Here is a 27,250-nt window from a genome sequence, read left to right as displayed (position 1 = left end):
TGCTTTCTTGTTAATTGTATTTTGCTATGTGGAGAAATAAACCTAGTGCTACCATTCTCACCAGCAGGAGAATTTATTAGCAAATCGCTAGGCTCCTTCTGCCTCAGGATATCTGTGCTTGACTTATTTTTGAGATTTTAGACAATGTCTGTGGCTAGCAAACTGTGAAGAAATGCAAAAGGCAAATCCTATTTTAAAAGCATAAGAGAAACTGCTGATACTTACCAAACTATTCCCTGAGCCCCAGAGCCAATAGGTTTCAAGTTCTGGTAGCGTTTGAGAACTGTGAAGGTTGAGTCACCTACTTCCACACTGTAGAACTGGTTGTCAACTTTGCTTTTGCTCATGTTGTAATGTTTGGCAATATATGACACATCCACTTGTTTCCCAAATCCCTGTGGTACAGAAGAAGGGAAGGGGGAAGGGAGTGGAGAAAAAGCAGAAACCAAGGCTGGTAAAACATCAGAATACTGATAAAAACACAGTCAGCTTAATTTTCCAACATAAATTCTTGTCATTTTAGGCCCATTGTCATAGATCTACATGAATCCTCTAATGCTCTCAAAGTTTGTATCAAACCTGCATTCACCCAGAAAGTAACCATAAAGTCACTGATTAAAGAAAGCTAGTGAATACTCTGTGAATTCTCGTATTTGTGACACAGTTGTTCTCAATTACTGGTCTCTGCTTTATGACTGTTGACTTATGCATTCTTACTGATTCTGCCCTCATTTGTATTGCAATAAATATCTCACTTTAAAATTAAAAGACTTAACATCAGTGTAGAAGGGACAAGAGACATAAGAATTAGGCTTTTCATCATTGGTCAGATGGAACAAATAAGTCTGTTCACATGAACTCTAAAACTTCCCCTGAGCTGTAACCTCACTCAGATTGTAGAATTACTGTGCAGGCAGCTACATTACAATCGTTTTATGACTACCATTGAGCTCAGTTCCCTGAAGACTATGGAGCAAAATATATAGTAATTTGGGACAGAAATCAGAATTTAGTGTTTGTAATTTAGGATTCTATACTACATGATGCTGAGCACAGGATTCAAAAGTTCAACATATCACAACAGACCTGTCCTCAAGTAGTTGACAATTCAGTTATGGAAGCTAAGATTTTCCCAAATGCCATCTATAAGGAGAACCAAAACCCAAACCTGCCTCTCTCTGTGCATTTATTTTCAGTGCTCATAAACACAGATTCTAAATTTTCTTATTTGCTGTATTATAAATTGCATTCCCAAAAAAATCTGAATAATCACCCATGTTATGTGACTACAGACTATTAAGTTGAATTTTGATGGAGCAGGAAAAATGTAAAGTTGATTTGTAGACTATTATTTTTTCAATTTAAAAGGACATCATCCCAGTGTTCCACAAAGCCGGTCATTAAAAGCAGATAACTAACCTTGCTGAGAACTTGGATTCTCAGGTTTGCTTTAGGATGATTAATATTCTTTTTTCTGTTCGTTATCACTGGGCAGCACTGGTTAATCCTCACCATCTATTTAGAGACTTTGGCACACCTTAATAAATGCAGCAGTTCATTCAAACCTGGAGACTCATTTCATATGAGTGATTAGAAACATGAAATCAACTTGTTAATCATATGTAGGAGAAGGCTTTCCCCCTCACATACACATGTAGAAAGTGAGAGATTTATGGACGCTGACACAGTGCTAAATTCAAGCTTATATAGAACAAAAGGAATCTGAAAAAGGTTTAAATTTTTTTCATCTGATTCGTACTGTGAAGCCTTAGTCTTAAAACTCCTTCCATTATGTGAAGAGAGATGCATAAATTTGGCTACCTCAGCTATTCATACCAGACCTGGAACTAAGAGGCTTTATTTTAATAATGCACTCCTGAGAGACAGGAAATAATTACAGCTCCCTCTGGCTAGACAAACACATTTGCAGCATGTTTTTTTCTGATGTCATTATCAGAACAATGCAGACAATATTCAGCATTAACACCCGTTACTCTGAAACCAATGTTATATAAAGTGTCAGCATAAAAATTACATTCCTTAGTGAGCCTGACTCATAGCCAGCTCCTCTGGAAGTACAGATGCAGCTACTTTTTTAGACAAGCTGCATGACCGTATTAAGGCTTGGGTGAGCCAGGCCTGCCATAACTTGCTTGCATCCTCACTCCCGAGCTACCCAACAGTTCCTCATGTGGTATGGAGTGACATGGGAAAAGGTACTTTGTCAGCCTGCATTCAGAATCCTGTGCACATCAAAATTACTTGCCTTCAAATTAGGCTGACCCTGTGAACTGCCAGCTTCAGGAGTCCTGTGCTGCCTACAGTGGGATTTCTGAACTACTGCAGTCTCAGCAGGTGGTTATTTTAAATCAAGGAATGTCTTAGAAAACAATTGAAACAGCTCAGAACACCACTCTGTTATATGGATAAATAACATATTCAATAGCAATCAAATACCTGGAAGAGCACACATGTCCTGATGAGCAGCTCTCCTCTGCATAACACAGACCATTCCTATGACGATCCACTCCTAACTGTTGTGGGCAGGAAAGGTAAAGGCTATTCTAATTTGCATGGAATATTATTATTTTTAGATTAATATTTTTCTCAAGGACTGTCTACTTAAAAGTCTGCAAGCCATAAGGAGGTTTGATAGAAAATATCAACACCAAGAATTACCCATAATGTTCAAGACAGGCTGATTTAGATTGAAGTTGACTCCAAGTAGAATGCCTCCTTTGAGTGACAAACACTTCAGCTCTGTGGGTGGACTAAAGAGTCTCCAGGTCATCTACTAATTTTTCTCCTCCCTTTAAACCCACACTGCTAAAAATTAACAAAAACCCCTACTCTCTATATTTTGATGATTTTTACCAAAGCCTAAGTAAGCAAAATTAAAACACAGTAAGCCTACTGCTTAAGCCCAAAGTACTGCTTATTTTTATAACAACCAGGAGATGAATAACTATCCTAGTCATGACTAACTTAAATAAAATCCCTAAATCAATAAACTAAAAGTGTTATTAGATTAATCACATTTGATCAGGTCCTCAAAGACGACACAAAACCAGATAATGAACTGTCATCTCCAAGTTGTTATAGAACAGCCACTTAAATGGGAACAAGAAAATGACAGTTCTGTTTCACTCTAAAATTAAGGTAAAAGAGTTTTTCCCATTAGCAAGGAAGTTCATACTCTTAATAAAGCACATTGATGTTAGTTTTACTTTCAAACCCCGATTAAAAGGTTCTTCTCAAAGTCTTCTCAATCCATATTGCTGATCTTAAAAGAAACCTATGTACCACATTTTGGTCTGTTACATTCTCAGGGTTCAGTCAAACCCCTTCCAGAAGCCTTGGTGTTGGTATAATAGTTAATATCTTCTTTCCCCACCCCCATCTACACCATATAAGATACTTCAGATTCAGGTTTTACTGTATAATGCTCACAAATACTGTACTGTCAGCTTAAGTTAATACTTTTGATTCTGACAGCAGAAAGGCACAGAGGGCTAGGAATTTTCAGAATACACCCTTCTGTATACACACCTAAACCAAAAACTTCTTTCAAATTTGATTGATACTGACAGCTTGAGAAACTAGGAATTACCACTTCATTAATAATTAGCTGGGGAAAGGGAGAGTATGTGTGTGTATATATATATATTCTGTATATATATAATGATCAGGTATACTTCTTAGGATATCATAGTAAAGATGCATAGGTCTCATAGAAAAGTGAACTTCAGTGAATTAATACATTTTCAGGTGAACTTTAAATGAATTTGGTGAAGCTACAATTCTGGAGCCCCAAAGTAATTGTAAACATTTCAGGTGTAAAAAACCGATTTTTTTCATCCTTTTCACTTTGAACAAAACACATCTAGTTTCTCAGACTTCAGTGTAACGTGAAGGATTATTCCTCAGAGACAAAGTATGCATTGGAGAGCCATTTTTTCCTTGTTTCCTTAAATATTTAGACAATGTAATTATATTGCTTCAACACTGAACAGAACTTAACTTTTGTTTCACACGCAGAAGAATGCACACATTATTTTTTCTGTTTTCAGTATCTAACTGAAAACTTTTAACACACACCTAATGCCATTCTTTTTCTGCCATACTGAAAAATTTAAGAGTAAGAGAAGTAAGTTTTTCAGACTTGAAAACATAGCTCACTTAAATACATAGTCTTATCTGCCATGATGTTTGCTTAATGTCCCTGCAGTTGGGGAGGAGGAAAGAAAATGGACTGTCAAGACTCAAGTGTTTGAGATGAAGGAAAAAAATACTCTCACCATTGCTAAATGCTTAGATTACATAGATTTTGCTTTCAAAGAACAATTACTTAAAAATTTGGTGAAACCCAAATAACTTATTGCCTCACACACAACTATAATTTGTATTCTTTTCCTTTTTTTGTTTCACAGCATAGAGAACAAAAGAGGGTTAAAAAACACCACAGAAACAAAACTATATTATTTTCTGTATTATGAGGTGAATCATTTCCTGATATTTTATTTGTCCATTTCTACCCCATAGACATATATTTATCATGTTTCACTGATAGACCTCTGCAACTCAACACCATTCCTATTATTGATGAGCCTAAAATATGATTTCTTCCAGCTCAAGTATCTCATGCATCCTAGCTTTTATAAATACTAACCATGCTAATGGGAGCTACAGCTAAATCGCTTTCCTTTGCATTTCCAAGACAATGAGTGCTGTCACAGAGTTTATGTAGCAGCCATCAGCTGAGGGGAAACTTTACCTCAGTATTAGTATCCATCCCTGTCCGCCCAGAGAAATACCTACAGGAACATACCAAGTTTTGAGAGTGCTATGGTTCATAGAATCAGAGAATCAACAAAGTTTGAGAAGACCTTTAAAAGATAAGCAATTCCAACCTTTACCCCAGGACTGCAAGTCTGCTACTAACCATATCAGTAAGGGCCTCACTTTCAAGGCCACTGAAAACAGCTATATGACTTCACATGTGTGAATGCAGGAGAAGAAAACAATTAGATGGAAGACTGAAAGGCTGACTCCTAATTAGCAGTTGGCACAGCACCCAAAGATGAGCAGGATGCAAAAGAGTGGATTTTCTGAGCTAGCAATCACAATGGCTCCCCAGGGGCCCCAAGTCTCAACCCATCTCAGACAAAGAGACTGGTGTGGAGAACAGTATGTGTCGGAGGTGGATGCCTTCAATTCCCTCAGGATCTGAAAAGATCATATCTTAAAGCTACAGTTTGACCTTAAAAGTCAGATGCTGAGATCATACAAATTGAAATAGTAAAATCCTGAGTCTTCCTGCTAGCTTCAAAAGTGCATATAAAGGCAAGCTCTGCTTGCCTGTGTGCATCGGCTAAGTCAACAATGCTATTAATTTAATTTGGATCCTCCTACTTGTACAGCTGTAATTTTCTCAGAAGATTCAAATGCCAAAATCCGGGGATGAACGGACGTTTACTGAACCTTTGGATTTAATGGTCGCAGGTTTTGCTGTGTAAATTTGGATGTCCATAGAAGCAGCCACTTGAGAAACACAAAGTATCCTCACACTGAAAGGCCTACTATATTATTTTTCATGATGTATTCTGTGTATGCCACATTTATCACAAAGATATTATCTATTTTTCTTATCATAAAGCCAGACTTCTGACTTACTCCTGCTCTCCCTGAACTCAAAAGTCCAAAGATAGTGATCAAATTTCCTACAAGAAACAGGTTTTTCATCTTGTGTGTGTGTTTGGGTGTAGCATTAGAGAGTTATATATTATCAGCCACATCACCTGTCACCCTGTCTTCCTGATTTCAGTGTATTTTGAGTGTGTTTTAATGGGTTAATTCTCCTTCTTTTAATCCCTCTCCAGCATTCTTCTCCTAGCCCCCAGACACAATCACCCTCCTTTATGAAGTCAGCCTTTCAAGTAGGCAACTGATCCTTGCAAACAACACAACCTTGGTTGTTTAATCATTGATCTTTTTACTATATTTGTTTCACTCACTGTATTTTAAAACATCATATTAAACCACTTCATTAGATGGAGTACAATATTTTTAAGCATTGGTTGGTTGGGGGCTGTTGGTGTTTTGCTGTTGTTGTTTGTTTTTTTAAACACACTGTCCTTGTTTTACCTCTTCTAGCTCAGATACCAAAACCTCAGCATCTTCAGAGTTGGCCCTCACCTAGTTCTGATTACACAAGAAACAGCAGGACTGCCTTCTGTTTCCTTTTCTTTAGTATCTACTCAAAACTCAATGCTAAACACTACTTAAATATTTTTAACTTGTCCACGCATTGACTGAGCTTTAACTACATTTACTTGCTTTTCTTACAGGCACAAAATTTTTGTAGTTCATTTGTAACTGTGCTATCATGTGTTCTCAGAAGTCAGTGATCCAAAGGTGTCTGCTTCATTCTAGGCCAGACTTCTAAAAGATGAACAATATATGAGTATCTGCATAACAGGTTAAAAATGATTCCTTATTCCCCTGATGCCTGAAGAATTCAACACTGACACACAGGTAACATCCAACTCTGGTCATCATACCAAAGAAGGCAGCGAAGAGAAGAGTGATCAAGAAACACTGAGAATTCCTTGAGAATGAGGTTTCTTTGTGGTCAGAAACTTAGTCACTGGTCTAAATGGAAATTTAGCCAAAAATACATGAAAGAACGATGTAAGAGTAGGCAAGAAAGCTACTGTAAGGATGTTTGGAAATATCTCATTCAGGCGCAGCTCCAGAAACAGGAAGCTTGACACATTGTGGAATTGTGTCCAAAACAGAGGAAAGAGATTTGAGCAGCCAACTGCAGGAGAAATGAGAAGAAACACTGCAGTTTGTATTAATCAGTTTGTTCTGAGGCACTAGATTTGAAAAAAAGACAGTAACTTGGAAAGAAGCAAGATACAATTAAGATTAAGAAAAAGAAATGGGATCACTGAAAGTTGGACAAAACATCGCAACACTAAGAAATGAAAAGTACTCTCAATTTATCAACAATGGTGAAGGGAACATAAAAACACAATGTGTTTAGAGCATAGGAGACCCATATAGGATTAACTCCTCTTTATGTAACGCATATATTGATAATAAAGTATTTTTTAAATGCCTTACACTTCTCAGGAAACTGGAGTTACACTGAAATACTGAGTGTTGTTTTGAGAAGCGTTCTTCTAGTATGGAAGCAGGGCAGCAAGAATACAAAACTTTATGCCCCAATGCACATCACTACTTCCTTTAAAAAAAAGGGTAAAGAAGCAGCACATAACAACAGTGCAGAGGAAGTACTCAAATAAATAGATTTATCAATATAATTATATAATTAGAGTATTCACTGTGAAGACAATAGCTTATGAAAATATTCTCACTTTTATAAGGAAAGACCATAACGAGCTGCATAATTTAATTACAACTTTTGTTAGAAATAGACAGGTCTTGATACTATCAAGCATCATTGCAGTCCTAGAAATCCAAGATACAGGTCACTGCTCCTTGATGGCATTAGTTGTAATTAAAGTGGTTTATCAAAAGTAACATAAAATTTAAAAAAACAGATCAGATGAATCAAGCAATCAATAGAGAGCAATGCAATTAATAAAGCGAGTCTTTTCTGCTTGCAAATTAAAAATTTTCTAAAATAATATAATTTTTAAATTATCATCGATGCAATTTTGCATCTCGGAAGTCTATACACATTTTGTTCAAGACATGTAAACATGACTGTGGAAATGAAGCAAGTTAGCAGAATACAAGGGAAAAAGGACGCCTAGAGAGAAATTAAAGTTTTAAAAGTATTATTGTTCAGAGATTTGTTGGTTTTGTTCTTTTTTTTTTTTTCTTTTCTTTTAAAGCATAAATTGAGTAGAACTTTATAAAAGTACCGTCGCCATGCAAACTAAAATTTCATTCTAAGGTTTTCTTTGGGTGGCATCAGTACAGTGCCAATACCTATGTCAGTATGCAAAAATGCTGATATACTCTATATGGGACATGAAATTGCTTAAATTGGGCAATAAAGACTAGTGATGACACCATATCGAAGAATTACCATGTGAATTTACATTCGTGATTCACATTAAGTGTTTTCTTAACATGTATGGCCAGGTCTCTTGTGTTTCATCTCAGTAATCCCATGTCCTGCTTTTCTGTTAAAAAATTAATTTTTACAGTACTATGGAAATACTATGGCATACAAATTTTAATAATAAAGATTTTTTTTTTTTTTTTTTTTCGCAAAGACAAGAATATTTCAGGATTACTGCTCCAAGTAAAAAAAGAAAAAACATAGAATTGCATTCTAAATAAAGGTGTCCTACACAGCTGTAGTTTAGAAAACTCGAAAATTCTGACCAGATTTTACACATCTTGAGGACAATTTTTAAAAATTATTGAAATACTAAATGAAGGAAACATGGATGAAGTAGTCAGTATTCTTTAGACATAGTTAGCTATCATTCAGCACTGAAACTTTAATTTGTTCCATTAAAGATGGTGTTTACATACAGACTTCAAGTGTTACCTCACCTTAATCCACACCAAGGGAATCTGTGAATCTTATTTACTCTTGTCTTCTCATAGGTGGGATGCAACAGAGGGAAGGCACATTTACCCCACTTACGCTACTAAGTATTTCTCAGGAAAGACTTTTCTTTTTTCTTAAGTTGGAAATTCTTAAGATTCTATTCCTGCTGAACTAGCATTTCATCTATTGAAACTAGTACACTCAATGACATAAGCTCTATGGCAAGAGAAACAGCCTATAATGAGGTATATGTTACTTTATTTCGTAGCAGATAAAGCTATGCGTTCTAGGCTATGAGAGAGAAATCACCACAGAATATTTATTACGAGTAAAATATGCACTAACACAGTACTAACAATCACTGGAGTATTTTTCAATATTATACCTCTATAAAAGACACTTAAGCCCAACTCCATATTTTGTAGAAATTCTACAGTATGCACAAATTCCAAATAGGAGCAAGACTTCAATGTGGTAGTCATGAGTCTCAAAACTGCAATAATTCTTTGGATTGTTTATTCTAGTACACCATCACTAGAAGCTGTCATCTTAACAGGTCAACAAGGCAGTCAACTACACCACACTGACTTTTTCTGATAATCTCTTGCATATTTATATAGTAGAAATAATCTTTTGCATTTGGTGAACCATGTGAAAGTGTTACTGAGTTGAATTATGTTCACTGGAAACTACATCCTTGTGGTCTCTTGCCCAGATACTGCTGGGATCCTTGTTGGTTACAGAGACCTCAAGATTGAAATGGCAGTATCTACCTCTTGCTGCATCTTCATTTTTTGTGAACAGTAGTTCCTGAAAATCTTAGATTCGCTGATTCAGCAGATAAAAATTTCCCAAAGATAAAATATATAAAGATATAAATGAACTTTACACTTGGAGCAGAATTGCTAGTAAATCACAGGCATTTGTGACATTCTGAATACGCATGGAATAAACAATATTACTAGCTGGAGACTAAATAGTTTCTAAATAGTTGAATAGTCTCTAAATACAGACCTGGATGTTTGGATCAAGTATTACCAGCGTGGAGGTATAACCCACAACTTGCGCTATGCAACACAAATGAACAGCATCCATGACAGCAAAGGTCTTAGTCCAGCAAAACACAAATTTACAGATTGTTCTTGTACTTAATGTTAGCTATGTGCTTAACTGTTATTTGGATCAGGGCCTATCTTTGTGGAGAGAATAAATTCATATGAAGCCTGAACCAGCTTTTACCCTCAGGAAAATAAATCTGAAGATTTGAAGACCTTGAAAAGATGTTTGTGTGATAAGTGCTTGAAGGATAAAATCCTGCTTCCTGCAATGTCAAGATAGTATTTCCCATATGTGTTTATAGGATGACCCCTCTTTGGGTACCTGCTGTAGGAGTTGAATATGAATCATTTTTATTCAGCATTAAAAATCTTCCAAAATACTTTCAAGTTCACCATATATACTTTAATAAAAGCCTTGCAAATATGTCTGGTTCTATATGTGCCTCTGAAGACCTTTTATTAAGTTAGGGTAACAGCAAAGGAATAATTACTGTGGCATGTTTCCAATAAAAGAAGAATCTGGAGTGCAGTGACAGAAAGCATTGGCTATACATGGTCATGCAGTGATTGATGCCAAGACTAAAGAGGCACTAAACATGAAATGAAGTGATTGAGAATACTTTTCCTCTGCATGTGTAAAATAAAAATGTTTCTGTACAGCTCTGCTTTGGTCTGAATAAAAGGGAGAAGAAAATTCCCAGGCAGGGCTATGCAAAAAGCTATTTTGCACAATGAATGCAACATCTTTTTGATACAATCAGAGGAAAAACCCTTTTTGTGCAATTTTTGCAAAAAAACCCCACAAAACAAACCTCCCAGAAGCTGTCACTGTTTTGTGTTAAATGCTTACATACAAGTAATAGCTCTTTCTTTTTTAGATTTGTACATTCACTTACTTGGATCCCATAAGTAGTATAAAGGGAAAAAACAAGTGTTTACCATAATTCCATTTCTAAGAATGCAGCATTGTTCTTATTCTTCAAAAATAAAGAATGTCCCTAATGTCCCTCCAGCTAGTTAGATTATTGGTCTCCCATCTCACAACAATTATTATGAAGAGACAGAAGGGAAGGCTAAGACCCAGTTAGAATTGAACTTGGCTAGGGATGTTAAGGATAATAGGAAGGGATTCTATAGGTACGTAGCGAGTAAAAGACAGACTAGGGACAACGTAGGCCCCCTTCGGAAGATATCGGGAGAACTGGCTGCCCTGGATTTGGAGAAGGCTGAGGTTCTTAATGACTTCTTTGCCTCGGTCTTCACTGGCAAAGTCTCTGACCTCACCACCCAAGTCTTGGAAGGTGAACACAGGGGCTGTAAGAATGAAGACCCTAGGCCCACTGTAGGAGAGGATCTGGTTCGAGACCATCTTAAAAACCTAAACGTACACAAGTCCATGGGACCTGATGAAATCCATCCGTGGGTCCTGAAGGAGCTGGTGAATGAAGTTGCTAAGCCACTGTCCGTCATATTTGAAAAATCATGGCAGTCAGGTGAAGTTTCCAACAACTGGAAAAAGGGAAATATAACCCCCATTTTCAAGAAGGGGAAAATGGATGACCCGGGGAGTTACAGACCAGTCAGTCTCACCTCTGTGCCTGCCAAAATCTTGGAGCACATTCTCCTGGAAGACATGCTAAGGCACATGAAAAACAAGGAGGTTGTTGGTGACAGCCAGCATGGCTTCACTAAGGGGAAATCCTGCCTGACCAATTTGGTGGCCTTCTATGATGGGGCTACAAAACTGATGGACAGGGGCAGAGCAGTTGACATCATCTACTTGGACTTGTGCAAAGCGTTTGACACTGTCTCACATGACATCCTTGTCTCTAAATTGGAGAGACATCAATTTGATGGGTGGACCACTCGGTGGATAAAGAACTGGCTGGATGGCTGCATGCAAAGAGTTGTGGTCAATGGCTCAATGTCTGGCTGGAGACTGGTAACGAGTGGTAACGAGTGGTGTCCCTCAGGGATTGCTGTTGGGACTGGTCTTGTTCAACATCTTTGTTGGTGACATGGACAGTGGGATTGAGTGCGCCCTCAGCAAGTTTGATGATGACACCAAGCTGTGTGGTTCGGTTGATACGCCGGAGGGAAGGGATGCCATCCAGAGGGACCTCGACATGCTTGTGAGGTGGGCTGATGCCAACCTGATGAAGTTTAACCATGCCAAGTGCAAGGTCCTACACCTGAGTTGGAGCAATCCCAGGCACAGCTACAGGTTGGGCAGAGAAGAGATTCAGAGCAGCCCTGTGGAGAGGGACTTGGGGGTGTTGGTTGATGAGAAAATGAACATGAGTCGGCTTCAATGTGCGCTCGCAGCCCAGAAAGCCAACCGTATCCTGGGCTGCATCAAGAGGAGCGAGACCAGCAGGTCGAAGGAGGTGATCCTGCCCCTCTACTCTGCTCTTGTGAGACCTCACTTGGAGTATTGTGTGCAGTTCTGGTGTCCTCAGCATCAAAAGGACACAGAACTGTTGGAACAAGTCCAGAGGAGGGCCACGAGGATGATCAGGGGACTGGAGCACCTCCTGTATGAAGACAGGCTGAGAAAGTTGAGGCTGTTCAGCCTGGAGAAGAGAAGGCTGCGTGGAGACCTCATAGCAGCCCTCCAGTATCTGAAGGGGGCCTACAAGGATGCTGGGTATGGACTCTTCCTTAGGGACTGTAGTGACAGGACAAGGGGTAACGGGTTCAAACTTAAACAGGAGAAGTTTTGATTGGATATAAGGAAGAAATTCTTTACTGTTAGGGGGGTGAGGCACTGGAATGGGTTGCTCAGGGAGGTTGTGAATGCTCCATCCTTGGCGGCGTTCAAGGCGAGGTTGGATGAGGCCTTGGGTGACATGGTTTACTGTGGGGTGTCCCTGCCCATGGCAGGGGAGTTGGAACTAGATGATCTTAAGTTCCTTTCTAACCCTAACTATTCTATGATTCTATGAAACATAAACCAATGTTCATAAATGAGCAAAAATCCTCATCTTTTGTTCATGCTGGAAAAGATGCATACAGATTTGTGATTCATATATGTTAACAAAATCTAACCAAGAGAACAAAAAAATGGACAAATCAATATACTTTAATTTGCTATAATGCAGCCTCATGACTCCACCTGCATAGCACATGGTGTTCAACTGGAAAAAAGACAACCCCCACAGTTCCTATTAACCCTCCCTTCACTTCTAGTAAATGTAGATTAAGGGGCAGAAAACTGTAGTAACAGGCTCTGTCTCACAAAAACAGAGGCTAAGATAAAATAGCTCTAATTTGCATCTTTCTGAGAAAGCGTCTGTCCACGTATGGTTATTGTCTGACACATCATTAAGTTTACTGGAAGCACTGCCAACTTTTTGTGTTTGCAAACTCTGCTATTACTTTTACCTGAAAAAAGATCTCTGAACATTAACTGACATTTTAGCAAAACAAAATCAAAAATCATTAAGAGAAAACTACGAAATAAACATCAAAAGAAATAGAAAAGTTATTTTTGTGATGCATTCTTCTGTTTTTTATATTTACTCTTATTCTTATACCCAGTTACTTGGAATAAGCTTCTGAAATTCACTTCTATTTTTTCTTTTGTTATGCATGAACTGCAAAAATGAAATACAAGTATATACTGTACCTTGGTTTACCTGTAAGGAACACACACCTGACAAAAGGCAATCTTCACATCCAGAGTAGGTTCACCACAATAATACAAGAAATGGCGGCTCATAAATACCTGCAGTTAAAGAAAAGTAGACATGTATGTCTGCTGATGTGCAAGTACAGTGCAGCTGTATCCACATTTGGATTATAAAACTAACCTGAGTTGCTACCCAGCTTGTGAACAACAGAAAACAGCTACAACACTGACCTGTAAATAGGCTCTAAATTCTATCTGGTGGTCGTTAAGGTTTTGGCTTCAACTATGACCTGCTAAATCTGCAAAATTTTACAGTAACTGATGCCATTACCTCTAAGTTTGTTATATCACTTGTATTTCTACATCAACAAGAATAAAATTCAGGTCAATAATGTTCTAAACAATATGGGAAAGGGAGACAGTTATTATTATGGAGAAGGAAAGAAATAAGTCCTAAGTTGGCAGTTATTAGGAAAGTTATAGGAATTGAAAGACTAATTACATCATGCATAAATTCATGGCACAACTACTTTATGAATATTACATGTAGTTCTGGTTCTCATCATAACATCTTACAAGAAGTTACAGAAAAGGGTAGTAAGAAATGTCCAAAGCATATTCAGATTCATTACATGAAACAGCTGCACAGGCAGAATTTTGTTCTTAGCCTGGAAAAGAGCTGTTTGAGTGGAGATATGCTGGAGATCCATAAAATGAGCGGCATACTGAAAAGTAAAAAGGAAAACACTGTCCCCTGATGTTGTGGGGCTTTTTTGTTTTTGTGGTTTGTTTGGTTTGGGTTGGTTGTTTGTTCAATTTATTTATTTTAATTAAAAGAAGTTTGTGGCAACAAACTAAGTTCTCAAACAACAGATTCAGAATCAGCAGTAGGAGAGAATTCTTCATATGCGGTTTCACCACACTGTAAAACTCCCTGTCTCGCATTCCTGTGGATGTCAGAGGTCAAAGTAAGTCCTAGTATGATTGAGCAAATTCACATAATAAGGAACCTGCTGAAGGCTATTAACCTCAAAAATACCGCCTCTGACTCAAAACAAGTCTGAGTCACAGTCTGCTGCTGTATGCTCAGCCTATTTTTAAGATCCTGTCCAGTCTAGCCATACGCTAGACTAGACAGGCCTCTGTGTGTACCCTATTACAGCTGTTTTAAATTAATTCCATAGCACCATATTCAGCTCTAACCAATCCTTTCCTAACTGCAGTCTAGCATGGGACATCCACAAAAATACCCCATAGTAATGCCCTCAGGCTGAAATAAGACTTTGGAGCACACTGATTTTTCTGCAGAACTAAAAAAAAAACCCTAGGAGAAACAAACAAACAAACAAAAAAACATTCAAAGTTTTAACAGCACAATTAAAAAACCAGCAACTTTTATGTAAAAAGAGACAAATAATATAGACAAATTTTAGAACATACATGTTTTTATTTTAAATATAAGCTCATTGTAAGGACTCATAGAACAAAGAAATGCAACCATCACTCCACTGAGATACGGCCATGATCCTGAAACACCATGTGTGTCATTACAGCACTTTGCTTCAGTAGGAACAATTGACTAACTTCAGATGTAAATATAGGGAAGAGAAGACTTAATTTGGAGTAACTTCATCTCACACAAACTCATTGTGACTTAAGAAACTCTAAGGAAGTATTCATGAATACTTGCATCATGTGTTCCCACATGTTTAATTTTTAATGAATGAATGAATAATCCTGTTATGAAAGCAAGTGTATGACCTTGTTTTGCATCATGTTACAGTGTCTGAGATTGCTGCCTCATTGCCCAGTGAGTCATTACCAGAGCCTCACATTCCATAGAGGGTTTATATTAAAAGGAGAGGGAGAAAGAAAGATATAAGAAAAGCTTTTAACATTAGTCATATTGTTTTCTGGAAAGCCAGCAGATAATTATACTCTCACACTGCCACTACATATACTACGAAATCCTATTGGTTGGATGCATTATATTACTATAATAATAACTGGAATGTTGTTAGTTATAACATACCACGTTCAAGACAGAGTCTAATAGAGGAAGGTGAAGAAAGGAAGGGAAGGGAACTGGGGAAATTTGATTCTTCACTGAATTCGCTGTGAGGATCTCTTGAGAAGACGCTTAGTATTGCATATGCATTTCTAGTCATACCCGATGCCTCAGCTTTCCACAGGAGTGACTGTAACTGTTAATAGTCACCCTGGGACAGAGAAGTAGACTGGTGAATTTTATGAACTAGAATACATTTTTCGCTTTATTATGTTGTCCTTGTATGCAGTTACTGCTTATAAAATAATAGAAGTATGATATGTTTTAATAGCCCAGATCAATACTCACATTCTTCTGTGCATACGATATATCAAATGAATAGCTAGAGAGCTGAGATACTCCAATTGTACAGCAGGAATTAGAATAACTTTCTGTAGCACAGAGGTCTGTGTATAGCCAGAATGTGTATATCCAGGGAAAACTGGTTTCGTGTTTTACACAGTGTGCATCTTCATATAATGAAATCAGATGAGATTCCCTTCAGTGCCCTGTAAGTACATATACATGTATGTAATTTTGATTTCTTCACACAGAAAACACATTCACATTCAACTGTGTAAATACCCTTGATCATATCTCCTCTGGTGCTAGTTGACACCATGCCATCAGAGACTTTGGCAGTGTCGGTGTAAAGAGCATAAAGAACTGGTTTGATGATGAGATAATAGTGTCAAAACATAAAGCAGTTATAAAACAAGAAACTAGTGACAAACAGCCTCATTCACCAGGGAACTGAGCTTTAGGTGAGAGCATAAGTATCTAATATTTCTTTACTTCAGATGCTTTATCTTTTCAACCTTGAGCAAAATCACTCAGGGTGGGAAGAACTGGAGGAATGGAACAACAAAATACCTCGTAATAACCCAGGCTGGCATCCAGCTGTGGAGCCAGAAGTTGCAGTAGCGTCACAGAGAAAAACCCTGTCAATGAAACACCAACACCACTACTGGATCTCAAATTTTCATCACAATCAAGGCATCTGTATGCCAGAACCTGTAAAAATATACAAGTCTCAGCAGCAAATATATGATCTCCTTTCAGGCAAGATACTAGGAGGCAATGAAGTAGAAGAAAGTAGACATGAAGGCAAGAATAAGAAAATCCTGAAAATCTTCTGAGCTCCCAGTGGAATAGCTCCAAATGAACTGCTGCCTGGGACTATGAAGATAACAAGGGGCTTGGCCTCTACCTGGCCTGCTGCTTTGCCATCCTCTTCTTCACTCCATTCCTCCTCCTTATCAAGAGCTACTCTTCCAAAGAGAATATGGGCTAATGACATGACTCAATTTCAAGCATGAACTTCCCCTTCCCCTCAGTGCTGCTATGAAATCTGCCTTTTCTGGGGAAGGACTGATTATTTTTAATAATGTTTATCTTTCTCTCTAGGGATCAGCGGGATTATCTCATTATTAGTCAAACAGCTTTTTGAAGTCTGAAAGGATTCAGTCAATGCTATGAGTATAATTACTGAGAGCAGAGAGGAAACCATGCAATGACAGTAGACAAAACAGACTGGAAAACCAGTAGTAACTAGTTCTCAAATACAGCCTCCTGCAGTAAAACTTCTGCTTGTCCTTCAATTCTTTCCTCACCCTCAAATCTACAGCCAGTGAATGACCGAGCAATTTGGCAGCCAGTCTTTTAGCCTAGGGAGCCTTGTTTTCCTTCCCAAACTGCACTACTGCTCACATCATTGGCTTCTGGTTCATGAGTGGAAAGCCTGTGCTTGCGTTAGGCTCATAGATGCAAACGCTGAGCCTAAGGGACCTGAACTGTTGCAGTACTTGTCTGAGGAGAGTCTCAGCACTTGCACCCACCATGTTGCCTCTGAGCTGCTTCTCTGGCTGACACTTAACAAGCTCTTTTGTCTTGAGAAAGCATCACAGTCACTTCCTTTCAGAAAATATTTCCATGATGGTTTCTCATCCCCATATCTCCTAATCAACAAGCAAATCCTTCATGCCCAGTAGATATTGCCTCAGCCTGTCAAAGCATATGTAAAGCTTTTTTTGTGACAATTTTGAAGACAAAAATGGAGCCTTAGGAAAATTCCATATAACTCTGAATTAAGAGATGCAAAGGAGCCAGCTGCCCTGCTGCGGTACTACTTTCTTCATCATAGCCTAGACAGGCAGGACTCTTTACCTCACCCCACAGCAAAATTATCTGTGTCAAATACACTGATTCAGGGTTGAAGCAAAGTTCTTGATGAGAAAAGCTGCAGTAGCTGTTAGACATGTATTTAAACTGGTTTTGCTGCTGTTGAAATGAATCAAGCCCCAAACTAGCCGCAGTGCTGTTCTCCTCCCACACTCCTGCAGCTCTGACGGTTGTTTACATCTCCTATAGCAAAATGAATTGCAAACAAATCCTTCAAATCCTAATGTGAAAAACAACCTTGTGAAAAAAAAATAATAAAAAGCATGAGTTCCAATTTAAACAGAAATCAAACAGCAGCTGAAAGGATTATAGGCAGAGCTACTTGTATCTAAAACATCACTGAACTGGCAAGGTGTGACTGCACACTGGAAGGTTTTAACAGATTCGCAGGACATCCTCCAGTAATATGCTATTATCTATTCCCAGGCCCACCAACTGTGATAATCTCAGTAATAAGAGGAAACTATACATATTTGTATTAAGAGCCAAATCCAACATTTCTTCTTATTTGATTATTACCATCTGAATACATCACATGTGCACAAGGGGTATAGTGAATGTGTTTCCTATCTTCGCAGGATAGATAGGCAGATAGTTCTACATTTGTGCTACAGATGGCTAATTAAACTATTTATTGCTGCATTATTCTATTTCATTCATGAACAGAAGGATTCACAGCATGAAAAAAAAATTAAATAAGACAATCATTTAAAGTTTTAAAAAATGTATCTTGTCCCACTTCAGTGAGAGGGGGTGACTTATCAATTCAGCTGTCACTTAAAAACCTTCTTGAAAAACACTAATGTTCAAAGATTAACATTTATGACTTATTAATGCTTCCTGCTTTCAGAAAGTGTTTGAATCATTTTATGCATTTCCAGTACTTGAATTCCTCCCTCCATCTGAAAAAATATATTCTCATCACATTAGGTTATCAGTTCTCTGAAGCTTTGAGTAGTCTTAAACTCCTGTAATTTTTGTCCCATTATTGATATTTGGCTGTCCTGCTCTTTATAAACAAGGAGAACCATACAGAAGTTACAGTATATTGTCATTATACTGGATCTTTCCATTTAGCATATTTGTATCCTGAATGTAACGAAGTCACGTAGTGTGAGAAAACATACCAGGAGAGAATGGTAGTTTCTGACCCCTAGGCTGCTACAGAATTTTATACATGGGCTCTGTCTTTAACATGCTGGATAAAGAAAGATGGGCTGCAATTTGCCCACATTTTTCCTATAATTGTTGCCAGTTATGTTTGGGATATATATGTCCAAATATCCTATCAAATCAGCCTTCAAAGACCAGACATGCTGGTTTATCAGCAATTTTTGTAGAATTTCATTCTTTTTTTTTTTTTTCACATCTAATTTAGAACACTGTAACGGCAGGGCATTGTCAATATCAGCTTCAATAAGATCCACTGCTTGGTAAGAAGCTTCAAGACTTAACAGAGGATAAATATGAACTGAAATTTGCAAGTGGATTAGTAATAGATAAGGAGAGTGCTTCTACTGATAAAAAGTGTTCTTCTGTTGTGGCTGTGCTGTCATTTTAATTATTCTTGGAGTAGCTGGGGAAAGGAAGAGTGTGAACAGAGTAATTATTAAGGTTAAAACCCAGCAGAAACAGATCATCTTCCACCGGGATAAGAAGAGATGGCATGTAAAAATTTACAAGAATCATGAAAGCAACTCTAAAACAGAACTGCTGGAAGAGAAAAGAGTGGCAAAGAAAGAATTTAGGAATAGCAAGGAAAAGGCTTTCAGAGGAAAGACATGTGAATGCGAAAAGAACATACACACTGAAAAGACAGGATTGATAAACAGGATTTCCTAAAGATTACAGCACACGTGCAGAAGATAGGAATAAATGAGCTCTAAATCTAGCCTTGCTACCAGCTTCCCATTATTCTTAAGTCAATTATTCTAAGTCAGATTTCCACACCTGACAATACGTGGTGTAAACAACCAAGTTATGATAGTCAAAGGTATCACACAGCTAGGTATCACTTTTACAAACAGGTATTGTCAGAGAAAGAACCTGCTCCTGTGAGGTGAGGTAACAGATTAATTAGTCAGTTAATGATGACCTTGTAATAATTTTTCATACCATCTTTTCATGTGTGGCTGAGTACCTTCATTCTCTGGTGCAATTTCAAAGAGAAAATAAAATATGACCACTTTCTAGAGGCATTAAATTTGACTTCTCAGAAGCAGCTCTGAATTTGCATAGGATGAACCTCCAGTGGTAAGTATGCAAGACCATAGGTGCTATTATCACTAAAAAAATTGAAGAAAACCAAACTGGAAAGAGCTCAGCACGGTAAAACCCTTACTACTTGCCTACCATAAGATAACAACATTTACCACAATGGTTTAAACAAGAGGTGTTTTTTTTTGGCTGCATTTTGACAAGTCAAAGACAGAAAATTGAGGTAGCCACCTCAACACAGTTGAATGAAACATTCTGCCCTTTCAGAAAATTGTTTTCCTCTGTTTAAAAAACAAAACCAAAAACACCACACCAAAAAACACCCAAAACAAAATAAACCCCCAAAAAATATCAACAGCAGCAACAAAAAACAAAACAAAATGCACACAATAAAAAGCTGTTCTTTAGATAAAAGTCAATGGTGCAACTGCTTGAAGATATGCAATGAATAACACCAAAACTATTTTAAATACACTCCCAAGTCACAGCACAACTTCCAAATGTAATTCAAATTCAGTTAAATTTGCCTTCAACACAGATGGCCCTGGCACTGTATGACTGGTGAAAATTACATATATTCTATAGAACACATAGAGAAAAATACTCGGTTACAGACTGCACCAAGCAGTGTCAAAAAAAAAAAAAATTGAATAAATGATATATTCTAAGCTCAGAGAGTTTGAAATTAATTTCTAATATGTTGACCTGTATGCTATTGAATCGCATTCTTAATATGCTGTTCTTTTATGCAAGTTAACCACCCCATTAACGAAGGATGCATGTAAAAAGCATGAATAACCTAGTCAAAAGTAAAACTCTAACTTCAGAAGAAAAGTATGAAAGGCCAGGGCACTTAGACCCAGATAAAAATCCTGTTTCATGGTACTCTCATTTTGTGGCACTATGGTAGAAAGCAATTTCTATGATAGTTTCATTCAATTTAGAGGAAAAAAATATGGCTTTGGTGACTTAAGAGGAAAAATTATGCAAACAAAATAATAATTAGCCATGATTTTGCTTATTTAATAAAAAATTATGTTATGCTTTACTGATGCTTACCTTTCCTATACCAAAGTTTGCATGGTGGAAACACTAAAAGCTTTTTAGGACTATGGAATAATTTGCTCAACAGACACATGTATTTATCATCATGAATTTGAAGGAACTGCACAACTGGCCACTGAATTCTAAAGCTGGGCAATTTACACTTCACAGTTATTCAGGAACAGAATCACAGAATCATTCACACTGGAAGTGACCTTCTGGAAATGTATTACCCAGCCTCTCTGCTCAAACCAAGGAGAGTTGCATCAGTTGTTTGCAAAGTCAGGATGTTCAATTCCTGCTTTGGTTTGTATTTATATACTAATACAATAGCTACATGACTAAAAACACTATTACTCTTAAAAATTCTAAGAGGCTTAGTTCTAGAGTAAGAGCCTGTGGCCATGAACAGATCATGCTCTAAATTCTGCACTTACAAACCAGCTTATTTCTCAAAAACTAAAATCCAGATTCCTTCCCTTCTGAAAAAACTTTTCCCCCTCCTAAGCACTAACATTTCTAAGTTTTAATTATTGTGATATCAAAAACCTTATTAGAACTGTTCATCTCAGGGATGCAAACAGATTTTATTGCAAAATCACTGCAAGCTGTTAACATCAAATATCAGTTGCATCTTGTTTAAGAAAACACAGAAAATTCTCCGATACTTCATGGGTTGTGATGTCTGAAACTCTAAACACTTGAGGAAAAAAATCTTAATGAGTAAGAAGAGGCCCTGTGCTTCTGATGATCAACAATTAAATCTAACACGATGTGAGACCAGAAAGAACTGCTGCTGGACTATATCCATTTACCTATGCTGCTATTGTTTAGAACGTATGCCATGCTAGTACAGAAAGGCTAAAGAAACCAAAACTCCCTTCAAGTTAGGCAGGATACAAACCAGTAAAATTGAGTGTCTCCTTGCTCCAATACAGCAGTAGTTAATGCTGGGTAAAAGTTTTATAAAGGATAATTGGCTTTGTGCTAAAGATTGTAAGCCTACAAGCTGATGGACACAGCTGCGCAACGTTTTCTTTAGCTTCCTTTGCTGTCTGTGTGCATCAGATGTAGCACATAGAATCATAGAATAGTTAGGGTTAGAAAGGAACTTAAGATCATCTAGTTCCAGCCCCCTGCCATGGGCAGGGACACTCCACAGTAAACCATGTCACCCAAGGCCTCATCCAACCTGGCCTTGAACACTGCCAAGGAAGGAGCATTCACAACTTCCCTGGGCAACCCATTCCAGTGCCTTACCACTTTCACAGTAAAGAACTTCCTCCTTATATCCAATCAAAACTTCCCCTGTTTAAGTTTGAGCCCATTACCCCTTGTCCTATCACTGCAGTCCCTAACGAAGAGCCCATACCCAGCATCCTTGTAGGCCCCCTTCAGATACTGGAAGGCTGCTATGAGGTCTCCACGCAGCCTTCTCTTCTCCAGGCTGAACAGCCCCAACTTTCTCAGCCTGTCTTCATGCGGGAGGTGCTCCAGCTCCTGATCATCCTCGTGGCCCTCCTCTGGACTTGTTCCAACAGTTCCATGTCCTTTTGATGTTGAGGACACCAGAACTGCACACAATACTGCAAGTGAGGTGCCACGAGAGCAGAGTTAGAGGGGCAGGATCACCTCCTTCGACCTGCTGGTCACGCTCCTTCTGATGCAGCCCAGGATACGGTTGGCTTTCTGGGCTGCGAGCGCACATTGAAGCCGGCTCATGTTCATTTTCTCACCGACCAACACCCCCAAGTCCTCCTCTGCAGGTCTGCTCTGAATCTCTTCTCTGCCCAACCTGTAGCCGTGCCTGGGATTGCTGAGACCCAGGTGTAGGACCTTGCACTTGGCATGGTTGAAATTCATGAGGTTGGCATTGGTCCACCTCACGAGCGTGTCAAGGTCCCTCTGGATGGCATTCCTTCCCTCCAGCGTATCAACTGAACAGCACAGCTTGGTGTCATATCCTGATACTACAATCGCTATGTTCTACTTATATATCCCTTCTCCATATAGGCCCTTCTCCATAAATGCTTCAGATTCAGCATGAAGTTCTTACATTAATCAAGCCCTCAACTACACAAAAATTGAAGCACAGCACTCTGCGTTTTTACTGATACCAACTTCTTCATGCCTGACACATAATTTGCAAAAAACACAGCTTACTATGTTTAGCAGCTAGATCAAAAATAAACCAAAAAGGAAATAGAACTATCTGTTACTAAAAGGAATAATAATGATGATTACATATTCAATCAATACAATTCAAGTTCTAGGGTCTGACGAAACAATGAAAGAACTATTTAAAGAAAGCATGTCTACTGCTGACAAATGGTGTTGCTGCTACAGTGTCATTTGCTTTCCTATGAGAAAATCAGAAATACAGTGGCTTATTAATACAAAGATACAGAATCACAAAGGTTATTGTTAGTCACCTGTTACACAGAGCACAAACTAGAATATTAAAAACAGAATTTACAGTTTTGTGAACTCAGACTGGACAGGTAAGGAGCAATTAAAATAAAGTCCCATTCCTGTTAGGCTCTTGTACACAAGTTAAACAAGGAATGGTGCATTAGAACTCAAAGGCTAACTGGCACAAGAAAGTAATTTGTTTGTTTGTTTTCTGTGTTCTGTAGCATTGGAACAAAGTGACTTTGATAAAGTCAGAGGGTGGGAATTTGAGACTGTAAGTAGAAACACTTCTTTATGTACATTTCCTTTTAGATCAAGGAACTGATCCAGGGCCCTCCTATTTGAGGCATAATGTGCAGGTAATGTCCTATATGGTTATTTACAGAATCTTATACTTATCTGTGAATCTTCTGTGAGAGATCATGAGAAGCAGATACAAGCCAGACAGCCAGAGCACTCCCCTGTTCTGGCTTCGCTGCAGCAGAAAATTTGCAGCTCCGTGGTTTGTACTGCAGCAGCCTTTTCAAGTCTCTGCCATTTCAGTAAATTATTTAGAATCACTCTCTGATTCAAGGTTCTTCCATTTTTTATAGGCTGTCATGGATTAAATAAAGTAACCAGAACAGGAGATAACAGGCAGAAGTGTTGATTTTGTTGAATCCTATGGCCAGACTCCGTTAGTTTGGAATGCTGGCTCACTTCAAATATCACCCCACAAAACACTGACCCCTCACAGGGACCAGCAGTTTATTCCAATGGGCAGGGACTTTCTAGAGATGGGATGCAGCACATAGAACTGTACATTAAAATAATCCTAACTTTGATTCTTTTCCCAAGTGTGAAAAAGTCAGCAGGAATCATACATGCCAAATTTAATGCACGGAAGTACCTTTTTGCCAAGTGTCACATGGCACAAAGCAACTTTGGTGAAGTCAGAACGGTAACATTGCAAAAAGATAACTCCGCTGCAAAATACTTCTTTGTAGTTGTTGTTTCTTTTGTAATAAATAAAAACACTGCATCATGAAAAACATTGCATTTTCATGGGCCATCACGTTCTTCTCTAGTTGCAACTGCAGAGCTATTTTTCTACTTACATTTCTGTCCTGGTTTAGCAGTAGCAGTCATTTTTTCTACTGGTGCAGCGCTGTGGTTTTGACTTTCGGCCTGGGAATAACACTGATAAAGCTGATGTTTTCAGTTGCTGGTCAGAATGTTTATCCTGACCAAGGACTTTGTGAGTCTCATGCTCTGCCAGGGAGGAGGAGAAGCCGGGAGGAAGCAGGGACAGGACACCTGACCCAAACTAGCCAAAGAGGTATTCCATACCACAGCACGTCATGCCCAGGATGTAATGGAGAGTTCCCGGAAGGGCTAGATCACTGCAGGGTGGGGTTGAGGTACCGGTTGGTGAGTGGTTGTATTCTCTTCCCTTGTTATTTCCTTTATCGTTATTATTATTGGTGGTAGCAGTAGTGGTTTGTGTTATACCTTAGTTATTAAACTGTTCTTATCTCAACCCGTGGGAGTTGCATTCTTTCGATTCTCCTCCCCGACCCTCCAGGAGCGGAGGGAAGAAAGGTGGGGGGGGAAGTAGACTGCGTGGTTCTGATTTACGGCCTGGGCTTAAACCATGACAACTTACTGTTGTTACCAATTTCACTTTCTGAAAGGAAATTGTTCTCTCTCTCTCTCTCTGAGTTTCCATCACATTAGAGTTTTCATCATATCATAACCTTGGAGATACACAACAGAATATGGAAAGAACATAGAGACATGTTTGGAACTACTTTGCTGAGTGGCAAAATATTCAGTGACATGAGGTACTTGGAGATCAACCTTCATTAGACACTATCTATTTAGAAAGAGTATCATCCATTCCAAATGGAAAAATTTAAATGCAGTTTTTCATAAACCATTCATTAAAACAACCAAAGGGAGAGGAAGAGAGAAAGTGATTCATGGAGGTGAAATAATACAGCAATATGAAAGTGTCCACAGTACTGAAATGGAAGGCAGCACATAAGAATTCCAGTAATAATATAAGATCTTCTCTTCACATCACTGCAAACTAAGCGAAAGTATAAGTTTAGAGGTGCCCCCAGCATGTTTTTTTCAACCAAAGACCACCTTCTCCTAGTACTTTGGTAAGAAAGAAGGAACCAAAAAGGCAAACTGGGAAATTTTCTAGATAAACCATTTAGGAAAAGAGAAAATGGAAAGTGAAACAGGCTGTTTTGTATATTCTCCCTTCTCACTGCCACCAAGAAAGAGATACTAGCTCATAATAAACCAGCAATGTAAATGACCTTCATTTTGTCCAGCCCTTTGCATTTAATTAATTCTACTCCCTATAAATCATAAACTCACTTGCCTATTACTCATCTCAGTTAGACTGTAATCTAACACACTACACATTCTGTAAAGTTTTATGCACACATGCTATCAGGTCAGTAATACATAGCAGTAATAATAGTCACATATGATGCATAATGCACATGATCATCTGAAGAAGAGAAAGTTCTTAAGAGAGATATAAGCCCACATGCACTTTTTGTTCTAGGAAAATCTCAGCAATGTAGTGTGTGCCCAAGGCATGTTTCCTAGATGTTTCCTAGAGTTCCCAAGGGGACAGCACAGCTTCACATTGGCCACAGTGGAGGCCTGTGCCCATAAAGCATAACACAGTCCTCACACGGTACCACTGGAGCGCTAGCATGCACTTTCCTAAACTAGAAATCTAAACATGAATGAAAAATTTAGAACTTGGTCATATGCCAGGGCTCTAGAGTTTTAGCCAAGGTTTCAGAGGTTTAATGTGCTTTTCAGTTGACAGCCTTTATTAAGGGTTGAACTGGGGATCATTTTCTGTTTCTGAAACATCTGTTGGTCAGTAAAGTCACAATTACACTTAGGTCTTTTCTTGCTTCAGGTAAGGATTATGTAACACGAGAAAGCAATTGCCATTTGAACAAGCAACAGACCAGCAAATGTAAGGGTTTCTGGATTCACTTCCTAGTGCTTTTACAGTTCAACTACAAGTGTAGACCTACAAAAACTATGTATATATAAAATATATGAATACTTTTCTTAGACTGTAGCAGATAAATGTCTCAAACCTGATGGGCTGTTATTGGGATCTAATTTGCAATTGGAATTTGAACTAGATAGCTTAAAGTCAGTTAAAGTATGTTTCCCCTGAAGCGCCTGTCAGCTGTGTTTACTACATCATCCACTAGGGTGGTGAGCTGGCAGTCTGTGCCTGCAGGCTGCTCACATTGAGGTACCTGCCCTTCTCTGAGGCAAGTGGCTGTTGCTGCTGCCGTGATGACACAGGTGTAGTAAGAGGTATTCTTTTGTGCCTGCACATGAACCATTGCCATTACTCCATTGATACAGCATTTTAAGACTGACATTTTCTCTGTTCCAATTTCCAGAAGGTTATGAAGTTCCGTGATTTCTTGTTCTCTTGAACCTCACAAAGGCCCCATGTCCAGAATACAAGTGTAAGCAAACAGCGCACTACTCTGCTGCCTACTTTTCAATGCCAAGCTGAAAAAATGTTCGGAAGGACACTAATTTCCTGTATCATAAACAAGATTGAGCCCTGCTTCTTAAACAAGAGTGGATGCCCAGAGAATCAGACGTGACTACCCCTAAATATTTTCTGATATAATTTCCAGCTTCCATAAGCTGCACTTACTACAAATCAACTTAAATCTAACTGACCTGACATCACTTGCAAGGAATTATCCTGCTGCAAGACAGTTGATTGATTTCTTCTCTCCATTTCAAAGTGGTAACATGAACTACTGCAACATGCAATGAATGTCATGAAGCTGCTCCACACATGAATTTAGGCAAGAAATTTGTCGCACATGGTTTCCAGCCTCCTGTATACTGCTGATCAGGACATACTTATTTACCCTTACAGAAAAACTTTGCAATAAAGTGCATAGTTCATATATTCCCTAGGTAATTGACTGTTAACTGTTTCTTACCAAAATCAGAGACAGGTTCAGCGATACTCCACAGGAAGGAAACTGATGATAAAGAAACCAACTTTTAGACTCTTCGCCTCACCCTTCCCCCCAGAAAATAAGTACAATGTGCTAAGCAAAAGT

The 27,250-nt window shown here is 38.4% G+C and overlaps 1 protein-coding gene across 5 annotated transcripts in view; it reads right to left on the bottom strand.

Moving 5' to 3' along the window:
* The window catches only part of MAPK10 (mitogen-activated protein kinase 10), a gene marked incomplete at both ends in the record, with an annotated part of 77,211 nt that extends 63,896 nt beyond the window's left edge, over nucleotides 1-13,315 (bottom strand). For 2 of the 5 annotated variants that reach the window (XM_080633983.1, XM_080633984.1), the window contains 2 exons: nucleotides 226-395; nucleotides 13,250-13,315. In XM_080633983.1, the coding sequence (XP_080490109.1) occupies nucleotides 226-395; nucleotides 13,250-13,315 (236 nt within the window). Of the gene's footprint in view, nucleotides 1-225; nucleotides 452-13,245 lie in introns of those variants that run through there. The other 3 variants (XM_080633982.1, XM_080633986.1, XM_080633985.1) reach the window with 3 other exon arrangements.
* Nucleotides 13,316-27,250: the final 13,935 nt, after the last annotated feature.

This window comes from Psittacula echo (assembly GCF_963264785.1).
Source record: "Psittacula echo genome assembly, chromosome: 1".
Classification (NCBI taxonomy): Eukaryota; Metazoa; Chordata; class Aves; order Psittaciformes; family Psittacidae; genus Psittacula; species Psittacula echo.
This window is presented reverse-complemented; position numbering and strand designations above follow the sequence as displayed.